Here is a 12,806-nt window from a genome sequence, read left to right as displayed (position 1 = left end):
AGCTAAGGTGTTAACCTATTAAATAGGGTTCACATGACTCCAAAGACACAGCCTGCCTCCCTGCAGAATCACAATCTTTACATTGGAAAGATGATGGGAAGCAGAAAGGAAGGAAATGGTTACAGTGCTCCCTGGGTGTGGGGGACTGAGACTGGGACATCGATCTCTGCCACCTGCCGGCACTGTATGAGCCAACCAATGGCACTTTAGCAACAAGGCATCTTAAAGAACAAAAGAGAAAAATACTTAGGTGATCTCAGCAAGAGAATGCTGTCTCTGGTAGATCGGCTGGCTGTGCTTGGCTTGGGTTCCTGTTTGTAAAATCCACTGCAGAACGGTGCAAAAAAGACATTTATGGTAGAAATGAATGCCGGCGGGGGGGTGGGGGGGGGGGGGTGAGGGGGAAGGGCGGAGGGCCAGCCTGAAACCAGGTGGCCTCCTTTTTAGTGTACCAAATACAGAGTAGCAGCACTACGGCCCCAGCTGTCTTTCCTCTTTGATGGTCTACTTTTGATTTTGCTTGTGTATCCCGTGTAGGATAGAACAGGGGGACACAGTCTATGCTAAAACACACACCAGCCTTTTGCAACTGCCAGATTACAGAACCAGCCTAGGGGCCCATCAACGGACGACTAGGTAGAGAAAGTATGACAGACATAGACGGGATGAATGGATGACGGGCAAATCTCCAAGTAGGTAAATATATGATGGGTAGGTCGATGACAGACAGATGATTAATAGATACATAAATACACACAATGAAGTTTTATTTAGTAGTAAAAAAATAGGAGATCATGTCATTTGTAGGAAAGGATCTAAGACATCATCATGATAAGCAAAATAAGCCAGACTCAGGAAGACAAATGCCACATACTTTCTGTTCTATATGGACTCTTGAGGGCTTGGGAAAGGAAGCAGAGAAGCAGGAGAGGCCGGTGAGATAGGAGAGGCTAACGGGGTGAATATGATTAATTATACTCAGATGCCAAAAACCATTCTGTCTATGAGGCTGTTTGTAGAGGTGAAGTAGTCTAAAATAACGGTATGCTGCTGCACCGAGACTGAGCAGGCCCCACCGTCACCGGGACAGAGGTGTCTGCCTGTCCCCCAAAGACTAAGTGCGGCACAGAGCAACCCTGAGGCTAAGAGTACTACAGAGTCAGGAGCTCGCTGGCTACACATTGCCACAACCAACCTTTAGCAGGCACTGAGAGGAGGGCGACCAAGAAATCTCCATGCGCTTTAAGGTTTTAAAAAAAGGTCATTTGCAAATTGTATTTCTAGCAAAAAGTAATTGAGAAGAAAAAAAAAAAAAAACGTCTGTAAAAAGGAATTCATTGCGCCTGTTACCTCATCCTGATCCAGCATCTGTCGCTTCAGCTTTTCAGCCAGCTGGCTCTGCTGGTTAATTTCATCATCCTGAAATGAGACATCGTGTTTAATTTTTAGTTAGTTGTGTCGGTTTTGATATCCTGGTTTCCCTTCCAGAATCAGACACCAAGAGGCCAGTCCCGAGTTCACTCATTAGATGGGGAAAGTGCAGCAGGGGCCATTCCAGGAGCTTGGTAATCTGTGTATTTCGTCATGGAGAGTTCTTTCTAGGAAAGGTAACATCTGCCTGGAGAACTCAAATCCTGCCCATGCAGAAACCAGGGGTCTTATACTTCGGGAGTGAAAGGGACGACAGAGACATCCTTCCCCAAATAAAGATGTAAACTGGCCAGCCCATCTGTGACCAGGAATGTTGCCAAGTGACGTGAAGAAAGGGCTACTACACCATGCCCGTTTACTTAGAGCAAAACAACTCGAGCTTCCGTGGAGTTTTCTCCAATAGACAGCCCTCTTGACTGCAACCAATAGTCTTGCCAATTGAAAAGCAAAACAAGCAAAGAAGTCCTGCACCCGGCTGGGTGAGCACAGAGGACAACAGCAGCTCTCTTCACTGCCACTAGGTGTTGCTATTGAGAAAGCGAGAGTGCTCTGCCTGCCTCTCTCTCCCCCACCAGCAAGCCACCTCCAGTGAAGGACAGGCAGGCAGAAGGCTTGAGGCGGAACCACTAGGGAAGAATGTGGCTTTCCTGCACTGTTTTCATGATTTCAAAGGAAATTTTAAGCACACACAAAAAAATGACAATGTGGCTCCAGCCTCACATCTCCTTTCATTATAAAAGTCCTATTGGAATGCCCGTCTCGGCTGGCACCCCCAAGCAGTCAAATAACAGCTCAGTGTATTTCATTGTCTTTGTGTCAGGTCCTGCCTCGGTGTTTTCCTCATTGAAGGGCCCTTCTCCTGCACTTTGGATCCGTTTCAGAGGTGAGGTGAGACAGGTGAGTGGCGGAGCCTGGTCACAGAACCTGTTTGCTACAGACATCTGCGCCATGTATGGTGGAGTCTACGCCAGCACCGGCATGGGATTAAGCGGATGGTGCTCTTTGGAGAGCACCAGCACTCTCTCACGTCTGCAGGGAAGGCTCTGCACACCCTCGTCCTATGTCTCTGGTCTTTCCTATATACTTGGTCTCACTACTATGCTCAGGAAGCTCATTTGCACTGAACTTTATACACCAATGTTTCTTCAATGGCTGAATAAAATATTGATTATTTCCCTCCTTGCCAAATCCTTCTGGCAAAAAGAATCAGAGAAATTACAGCACAGCAAAACTGCCAAGAACTGGCGCTTGCACAGCTAACTCACTGTTTTCTAGGCCATGTTTTTCTTCAGCTTCATACATTTAGCGTGTCAGTTACAAGGACCAATTTTATATTTCTGCTCCTCAGCACAAGAAGAGTAAAGAGCTTAAAATAAAAGACCCAAAAAGTTCAACCTCATCACTTCCCCGAGGCAACAAAGCAAAACAACCCAAAATCCACAACTGCCCCCCAAGGGACGGACAAAAATAAGAAGGGACGGGGTGATGTGACTTGAGCTTGCACACTGCACTCTTGGCAAAGCCTGAAGATGTAGCCTTCCTCCCCAACAGATGACAAGCTAAGATGTGATGAGAAACCATCCAGAAAGTTACAACAGAGCTCTCCGAGAAGACAAATCAGTGCTAGAGACGCCTTCAAGTAGGCTTGCCCTTTATGAGGGCAACTTTCTAAGGAATTAGTGTTGTCTATCTGATTTCACAGTAATTTCCTAGGCCTTTCTGAATAAGGTGTGCTTGCTGTACTTTCTGCATGCCGAGTGTATCTCTCAGGACATGTTTAAGCATGCTCACTCTGAGATAAAAGATTTCAAGGCACTTTTCAGAAATTAATTTTGTACTTGGATTTTTCTTATACATGAAATGATACAGTCACCTCCGTTGTCAAAAAGTCACCAAATCTGGATATGTTTTTTGATAAACAGTCATTAGTACAGTGTGTAGTCAACTTACAGTTCTTGAATTTACTGCCTTCCGTGAGCAACACAAAGCCACCGTCTATATTTTTGTTCTAGAACCCAGCCCCCCCCCCCCGCCCCACTGTACTGACAGCCTTTCACGGCCCCATATGAGGTGTCTTCTACATCAAGCAAAGGGAACCCACAGAGAGGACTGATGAGAACCTGGTATTTATAGCATACTGTTATCTACCTGGGACTTTTAGTCTCCATAACAATCTTTGAAGTGACATCTGTGAGCCCTCAGTTACAGATAAGAATAGTGTACAGGTAAGCATGGGCATCGTCCCTGCGCCTCTTATCATTAAGCTGCAGGTCTACTACAAAGTGCGAGCTTTTCCATCAAGGATCAGGACCTTGCGTTTATCTCTTCTTAGACCCATGAGGAATAGCACAGAGGGATTTGGAGAAACTATGTAATCTTTCTCCCACTGTGTCCTAGAAAGATGTACTGAGCTTAACCAGTTCCTTGGTTAAAGGGCTAAGGCCAAAATGAAGTGAGAGTGGGGTTCAAGGTCATGAACTAGGAAAACTTGTTCCTGCTCTATCAACTACAGGCTGTGAAAACTTAAGAAAGACATGCTATCACCCAGCGAATGCCCCACTCCATCCCAATGACTTCAATAACTGATGAAGACACTGCGTCCCAACTCATGCATTCTCAAAGGATCTAAACATCTAAATCATTGGACGTATGGGGCTTTCCTCTAGAGTCTGAGAGGTCACGTGAGAATAACGGCCAATAAGACACAGTCAAGCGGTTCACAGATGGCTGAACAGTAGACCGAGAGCTTTGATGTCCTCCAGGGCATCACCTCTGTGCTCCACTCTCTCCCATATCTCTCAGCATGATAGAACCAATTCTGACCTGCCATCCAAGAATCTGTACATGTGGGAATCTGTAAAGTGAGGAAGAGATTGCATGTGGCTTTTCCTAACTGTTGAAAACAATAGCAGTTCTTTGGAGAAATCAATACGTTTGCAAAAACTATTAACTTACTATTGATCTACTTTTGCATTGAGGTGTTGAGTACAATACCCAGGTTTAAAAAGGCAGGCGGGGGGAGGGAGGGACTCAGCATGAAGGGCAAAGTACCCAGTTCTCATGGGTATCTTCTGAGATGTGTTTGTGGAATGGTAGGGTCACCCTGCTTTAATGTTTGGGTGACATATAACATGAAGAACCACAGACAAGCAGAGGGGACTCCTCAACCAGTCACATTCAGCTTGCAAAGGTGACAGCAGACTCTGGGCTGTATCCCAAAGACAGAGCCCTGTAAGATTAATGGTGACATTCCCAGAACAAAACTATTACATCTGGGCCAGAGGTGTCCCCATAGCACCAAAGCCAAACCACCCCAAGAAAGATTAAACCAGACTGAAAATATCAGCAACCTTGATGAAATGAACTGAAAGTGCTTAGGATATCCCAAGGGCAATACGCCAGCATCACAGGGTGTACTGATTTAAGATTCTGGGCCTCCGGGATTCCTAAGTGGACCTTTACATCGATAATGGTCTGCAGCCTACCTCAGCTCCAGGGGGCTGACTGCACGTGCCACCTTCAGTCTTTGTGCCAGAGTGAAGACTACCAGTCTCTGGCTAGTGTATACAATAGGCACACAGGAGCTGCTTTCTGAGAGAGCATTGACCCCACGAGGCAAGGGAAAACAGGATAAAAGCCTACCATCTCTATCTTCATTTTGTATCTCTCTTTACTTTCTGCCAGTCACCTGATCAACTCTGCAGAGAAGCACGTTAATCCTCAGGGAGGGCCTATCTAAAACTCCATGATACCTAACCTATCGAATCCCCTTTCAAGGCACATGGTACAAAGAGTAGCCAAGGCACTTTGCAATGTGTCCTGTCCCAGAGTCCCTCAAAGGTACCTGAAGGTCTGTAGCTGCTAACCCAAACCTGTAGTGCCCTTGCATTCCAATAACAACAGACCCTGGGAGACACGTTATCACAGGGTGAGAGCAGTCAGTTAGGAACTGACATGTCCACACAAGCAATAGTTCTTGGAAGCATCCAGTAGAACCAAAACTGAGGCAATCCCCACACACTGCCTACCATCCCAATGTCTCCACTGTTTAAACGTAATGCTCAGGTCTGTGCCCTGCAGATGGGGTTGGGGTCATGGAGCCCCTTCCACATTCTTCCCCCTGATGTGGCAACACTATCAACTCTTGCTCTTATCTCTTCACCATTAGGAGATAACTTATCTCGTTAACTGGCCCACTGGGGCTGAGTGGCGTCTCTCGGGCCCACGGAGATGGGGCTCCTGCTCTGAACCACAGACCTTATCATCTAGCTGTCGGTACAGACTGGTGATCTCCTCGTCATACTTCTCTTTCTCGGCAGAGATGCCATCCACAACAGGCGTGATGTTGTCTATGATGGGTGTGTTGTCGCAGGGCTCTAGGCTCTTCTGGTCCTTGGCGCTGATCTGTTCATCCTCAGGTACAGCTTCCCCTGAGAAAATACAGCAAGCAGGATGCTGAGAACTGAAGACATCAAGCATGCAACCCTCCAGGAAGAGCTCTAAGAACAGTCGCTCCCAGTGCAAAGACACAGCAGACACAACAGAGAGTCCTTGTGTGGAGCTAACGTCCATTCTTTCTGCTTGGAAAGAAAGGTGTAGCTAATCGGCCACTGTTAGACCAAGAATGCATGGCAGAAATCAAATGGCTGCACTGGCCGCAGAGCTGATCCAACTGCTCCAACCCCAGCACTGCCTGGGAGCTCCTGCATACATTTTTCCTTTTGTGGAGAAATGCATTAGTGCTTTACTAGAATCATATTCTCTCTAGTCACCGATTCAAAGGGAAATAGACCTCTGAGGCACCCTAATTACCAATTAATTATGTTACTGTGTCATTAGTAGAAACAGCCAAAGCAAGGAACACAGCGCCACTGTTTAACCAGAACGCTGTGGGACTCCACTCCTCCCAATCTCAGACTCTTGGGAGCCAGTGGAAGTTAGGGCAACCTGGACTCAAGGACTGTATCGGTCCTTCGAGATCAGGAGCTCCACCACTGCACTCTCCCTGCAGGAAGCCCAAATTAATTGGCTCTGCAGGAGAGTTCAAATAGAATAATTTCTTGTGATGTCAGGTAGTCTCAGGGAAAAAAAAAAAGGCAGCCAATCTGGAATCTCCACACCACTTCTCAGTCCACCGAGCAGGGTCTGCTGGGCCTTCAAAGGAAGCACTCAATTTGACAATGCTGACAGGGGAAAAGACACGGATTTCAAGCTGGCCAGGGGCTGCCCCATCAGGAAAATCATGATGCAAAGACAGAATGTAGGAAACAGATTCTATGGAAACCACACAGCCTGACTCCATCTTTCAGCTTGAATACTTGAAAGCAAACCCACACCAAAGACAGTTCTCCACCACAGTGTAGCCAGCAACTTCACTCCAGCCCCTGAGCCTCAGGACACCTCAGACCTCACTCAGCTTCTCAGCTTGTAATATCTGTTCTGCAAACATTTCCCAGGAAACTGCCCTGAGCCAAAAGTCGGGGAAAGGAACAGTATATTTCATGCCTCCAGGAACCCACCTGAACACAGCGCACATTATCTCAGTATGCACAAAACACTGGGGTGCCCTGGCTTTAAGGCTTGTGTGCAGGCTTCTGCGTAAGCAAAGCTAATGCCAATGACTTCACTTTTGTATCAATTTCATCTAAAGCAGTAACAGGAAGCAAGCCCTAAATAAGCCATGCTTCACTGCAGGTAAAACAAAGTCTCCTTGTGTTTCCCTGTCAACTGGACTACACGCTATGTGGGAGCGTTCCTCTAAAATTATTGACCTGAAATAAAACCAGATCATGGTGACCTCTGAGCTGAACCTGAATCAAATCAGTATATCGCCCAGCTCCAATCACTGGTTCAAAATGTTCATCAACAACGTTAGTGTGAGGAATGAATTTCACTCATTTAAAGAATCTATATTCTCTACAGCCCGTTAAACCCATGGGCTATCAGAGATGCAAGATGGATGACGAGATGGATGAACAGACAGATGAGCGGGTGAGTGGATGGATGAAGACACAGACATAATTTCTAAGCACCCAGATAATTCAGAATGAGCCCTCGCACACTCAGGAAATGCACAGCATATATGAGAACCTTTTTCTCCTTTCTAATTCTGTTCTTAAGAATCTGACGCTGGCATTTGTGAAAGTCCTGCATATGGTGATTTTTTGGATTTTTCAGGAATAGTTTGTAAAATCTGGGAAACACAGCAACCCACTATTAATTTGACCTTCCTGCTTCAACCCGATGAAGGTGAAATTCTGAAATGTACTGACCTGACCCAGAAACCCTCCAAGCACCACCAGATTACCCACAGACACTCGCTGCAGAGAAAGAGATAAGACCCAAGACATTTGCAAGAGATGTATTCCCTGCAAGCTTTGGTTCCAAATGGCTAAGACAGGCAATGATATCTGTAAGCAAGATGAACTAACGGCTGCCCCCACCCCCTTTTAAATTCATCTGGGCAGACAGAGGCCAGGGATTAACTCCTGTGACCTACCAGTGACCTGCTCAAACCAAGTCCCAGATCTGATTCCCCCTAAAGCTGTCTTCTTCTGACAGCATCATTACTGAGGGGTAGGTGAAGCTCTAGGTTGCAGAGGTCCAGAAAGCTGACCCTGCTGCTCTGGTCCCCTTGAAAATGATCAATAGACTCTCAGAAACATCTCTGTGCTGCAGTGGGTTCCTGAAGCCGTGCTGCACATGTTCACAGGTCTGATTACTCGCAGGCATGTAGCCTGCTTAGCTTCTTCATTTGCTTTCTGTACAGAAGAGGAAGCAAGGCTCCTTTCATCATGAAATTGCTCTAAAGATGCAGGAAGACGGAGGATGTCAGGAGCACGGCCAGCATCACAGTCTGAAGTCCACCCCTGCTCTCTGAGGAGTGTGCAACTATGCATGCTTGGCAGTTCAGATATTCGTTCTGAGTCTCAATTAATTTTTCTAGCATATTCAAAATACCTTAGTGCCCAAGCGGTCTTTTACAAAGTAAAATACCAAACAGTTATGCAAGTCCATTTCAGGGTTATTTTTATCATTATGAAAACAGTGTTTGGAAGCCACAGCAGCCTTTCTGGTTTCTCCTGAGCACTTCTCTGAATCAAAGCGTCAACACATCTCCCACAAAGCTACATGTAAACAGCAAGCTCTCACCAGTTCATATTCTAAAGGTCAGGCAGGCAGAATTTTTTTTTTTTTTTTTTTTTTTTTCAACCACCAACCATTAGAACTTGAACAAAGCAGCCACACACAGAAGCAAAGGCAGNTAAACAGCAAGCTCTCACCAGTTCATATTCTAAAGGTCTTGTTCGCAGTTTTTTTTTTTTTTTTTTTTTTTTTTTGCAACCACCATTCAGACAGAGCTGAACAAAGCAGCCACACACAGAAGCAAAGGCAGCACAGCTTCAACCCAGGGAGGAACCAAACACCACTGCCCTTCAAAGGGCAGGGGAATGACTTCCAGAAGCGACCCTGGTAACCACGATGTCCGGCTCACACCGGTGTCTAGGGACTGTAAATTCCGAACACCATGCAAGAGCTGACACCAGGCAATCTGTCTCCATGGCAATCTCGCCGTGTTAATCGAGAATATTCCCTGCACTGCAGTGTACTCCACGAGATGATTATGGAGTAACTGATTGTAACAGAGAGGAGGGCTGCAAACCAACCCTGGAGGAATAATGCCCTCAATCAACCAGGGAGAGAGAGAGAGAGAGAGAGAGAGAGAGAGAGAGAGAGAGAGAACGAACCAAGTGGAGATTAGCGGTGATTTTTATTTTCACTCTGGTTTATTAAAAGCAGATTTCTTTTAGTCCAGCCCACGAGGCTTGTATCTGCTGCCTAAAGAAGAGCTTCTAACCTTGGAAAACGTCTGGTGTCCTACGCTGAAAGGCCTCCTGTCCTTAAATAAGCATCCTGGCATTTACTATTGTCAGCTGTAATTACCTTTAAGGACTAAAAAGATCTGTGTTTACACAGGAGCATTCTGTTGGAGCATACCTATAAGGCTTGCAGAACCTTCTAATTATAAAACGAAAACCCCCAGAGAGCATAAATAACATTTCTGAAAAGTGGGGGTTGGGGGGTGGAGGGGAGAATCTATCAATTTCAGTGGATGAGAATGGCAGACTGAAAAAAAAAAAAGAACAAAAACCCTCATTAGGTCTATTAGTTAAAAATTCTAAAATGGATTTATTTGGACCTTTTTTTTCTTTAGGAATACTATTAGACTGCCAGGAAATCATTAAAATTTCACACATGAAATAGCAACAAGCTAGTAATTCTTTTCCTAAGTTGAGTCCCCAAAGCCTCTGGAGAACACAGAGAGGTAATTGCATTTTCTCAGCCACTCCAGGGCAGGGATTTGCAGGTCACTCACAGCTTCCACCAGAAACCACTGTAGATCTGGCAAACGAGGTGTTTTGTTTTAATACCAATTAAACGGGCCTAGTGGCAAACCTATCACTAAGCAATTTCTGTATCGAAGACACTAAAAGGAGATCTTTAAGTTGCCAGATGGGCAGGAACAGCTGGCAACAAGACGTCATTATATAAATGTGAAGTTTAAAAAAAAAAAAAAAAAAAGAAAGAAATCATTCCTTTATGAGGCTGTTTTGCATACAAATAGCATCCTTCACACTCTTCCTAAAAATATTGCAAGCAGCCTCTGCACCCCCTAATCCTGTCTACAGCAATTTCCTAACGCACAGGCTAACCAGATCCCGCGGCCTTCTTCACATTCATGGCCTTTTGAATAGGCCACATGGTTTGCTGAGCAGTCAGGATTTCTATTAGTTTAGCTGCACTCTCAAGGAAGGAAGAACACATAGCAAATTAGACATCTCGACTGAAATGCTAATTCCTGTGAGCTCACACCTATGAAGCCGAAGAGGGGACCAGCACCTCCCCCAGAGTGAATCTCAACAGGCACAGCGGTCCCCTCCTGAAGTTCCAGCACTGGGCAAGCTGAGGAAGGAGGATCAAAGGTCAAAGCCAGCCTGGACAACACAGCAAAATCGTGTCTCAAGAAAACCAAACCAAAGAAAGCATTTACTGTTATGATTTCCCCAGACAGCATCAATGGGAACCCACTACACTCACTGTATACAGTTGTTCAGCAGGAGAGACTGTGCAGACACACCAGACCACCTTTCCCTGACACCCCAACAGCTGGATTTTTGGGTCTTTTTTTTTCCCTGACACGAACCTCTGTAAAAATCTTGATATGCCTTAGCAGGTAAAGATGCCTGCAGCCAAGCTCATCACCTGAGTTCAGTCTCTGGGGCAGAAGAGTTAACTCATGAAAAGGTGTCCTCTGAACTCGCAAGTAAAGTGTGACAGGTATACACACACACACACACACACACACACGCATGCAAATAAACACGTGTCATCTGTAAAAATGTAAGTTGGGCAGTAATAATTAGCACACAAAGCGGCCATGGATTTGAAGAAGAGCTGGGAGGGATGTGGGAGGGGCTTGCAGGGAGGGATGTGGGAGGGGCTTGCAGGGAGGGATGTGGGAGGGCTTGAAGGGAGGAAGGGGCAGAAGAAATGATGTAAGAAAATTATAATTGCAAAACTAAAAAGTGCTTTTTAAATTTTAAACTTGGTTCTCTTTTTTTGGTTTGATTTCCCACTCCCGTTTATTTTTCTTAGAAATTACACTTATATTCACATATCCTTGCTTCCCCTCCCCCCCCCCAAAAAATGGAGTTGGAAACTAGAAAAATGAAGTTTTGTTTCCCCTTTCATGACTCTCTTTGAGGCAGGGTCTCTCTGCCACCCAGGCTAGCTGTAACTTGGAGTCTTCCTGCCTCTGCCTCTAGGATGCTGGGAGGACAGGCATGAGCTGTGAGGCTGGGACTTGATTTACTTTAAAATTTACACGTAGGTGTTTACTTAGCGCATGTCCATACACGTACATATATGTCATGGCCTACTTTTGAGGTGGATCATAATCTACCAAGTCAGATCTCTCCTTTCACCCAGGGACTAGACTCAGGCTTTACCTATCACACAGTTAAAGTAGCCTGCCCTTCACAGACTAGGCCACATAAAGCACGCTATGCCCACGTCTATCCTGGTCCTCCAAATCTCCAAAGTGCTTTGGGAAGCAAACACCTGAAAGGCGGCTATCCTCTGGTTGCTCTCCACTTCAGCCGTGTGTGCAGACATGTGCGCAGCATCTTTGGATGCTGTGTTCCCTTTATATCTTTCCCAGGCCTTCATTCCATTTAGGCTGAGCAGAGTTGGTTGCTGCTGCAGCTGCCACTGCTTGCAACCAGAGGACAATAACTGGTTCATTGCAGGAAGCCATGGCTGTGAGGTGACTCTCCCCATTCCTTCCTTAATAAAAGGTGTGTTCGGACAGTGGTGGCCCGCACCTTTAACTGCAGCACTCTGCAGGCAGAGGCAGGCAGAGGTAGATCTGAGTCCCAGGCCAGTCAGAGAACCAAAACCAAAACAAAAACACAAACAAGAAAAGATAGGGCCTCTCCTTTGTTCTCCATGCATGTGTAGAGGGCTAGTATGCCTCAGAAGCAATGCCAGAAAGAATTAGGCTTGCAGAATATACGCTCCAAGTCACAGGTCCTCATTTGAGATCCAAGGCCCAACTGTATGCAGGGGAGAACAGCCCAGCTTGCAGTGCTAAAGGGGCTGCCATCTCAGACTCTCGGAGCTGCTATGGCAACGCAGCACAGGATGTGGTCTACCGGGCAACAGAACCATTTCTCCTAACTCGGAAGTGAGAAGTTGGAGGTCTGTGTGTCGACACAGGCATCCTGTTCTTGGATGGGGTCAGGGAGTTCTTCTGGGTTTGCCGATGACACCTCTTTTTATCCTCAAATAAGCAGCAGCACAGTCTCATGGGGTGACAGAGGCAACAGTCCTCAAGAAATAGTCACCTCTGTGCTGGCTTGCCTTAGTTCACCTGATTCAGAGATGGGAACCTCAGTTGAGAAAATGCCTCCATAAAAATGGACTTCAGGCAAGCCCATTAGACATTGTGATGGACTGTATATGCTTGGCACAGGGAGTGGCACTATTAGGAGGTGTGGCCTTGGTGGAGTAAGTGTGTCACTGTGGGTGTGGGTGGGTTTAAGACCCTCACTCTAGCTCCCTGGAAGTCAGTCTTCCATTAGTAGCCTTCAGATGAAGATGTAGAACTCTCAGCTCCTCTTGCACCAAGCCTGCCTGGATGTTGCCATGTTTCCACCTTGATGATAATGAGCTGAACCTCTGAACCGATAAGCCAGCCTCAATTAAATGTTGTCTTTATAAGACTTGCCTTGTGTCTGTTCACAGCAGTAAAACCCAAACTAAGACAGACATTCTCTTAATTACTAATTAATGTGGGAGGGTCCATCCCATTG

At 46.0% G+C, this 12,806-nt stretch overlaps 1 protein-coding gene across 1 annotated transcript in view; it reads right to left on the bottom strand.

Moving 5' to 3' along the window:
* Positions 1–12,806, bottom strand: part of Kif5c (kinesin family member 5C) — a 158,182-nt gene that overhangs the window by 46,014 nt on the left and 99,362 nt on the right. The window contains exons 12-13 of the mRNA XM_021184624.2: positions 5,689–5,861; positions 1,351–1,419 (exon numbers count right to left, since the gene is read on the bottom strand). Of these exons, the coding sequence (XP_021040283.1) occupies positions 1,351–1,419; positions 5,689–5,861 (242 nt within the window). The remainder of the gene's footprint in view (positions 1–1,350; positions 1,420–5,688; positions 5,862–12,806) is intronic.

The sequence above is a fragment of the Mus caroli genome, chromosome 2 (assembly GCF_900094665.2).
Source record: "Mus caroli chromosome 2, CAROLI_EIJ_v1.1, whole genome shotgun sequence".
Lineage (NCBI taxonomy): Eukaryota > Metazoa > Chordata > Mammalia > Rodentia > Muridae > Mus > Mus caroli.
Note: the sequence above shows the minus strand (reverse complement) of the source record. Positions and strands in the feature narration are given on the sequence as shown.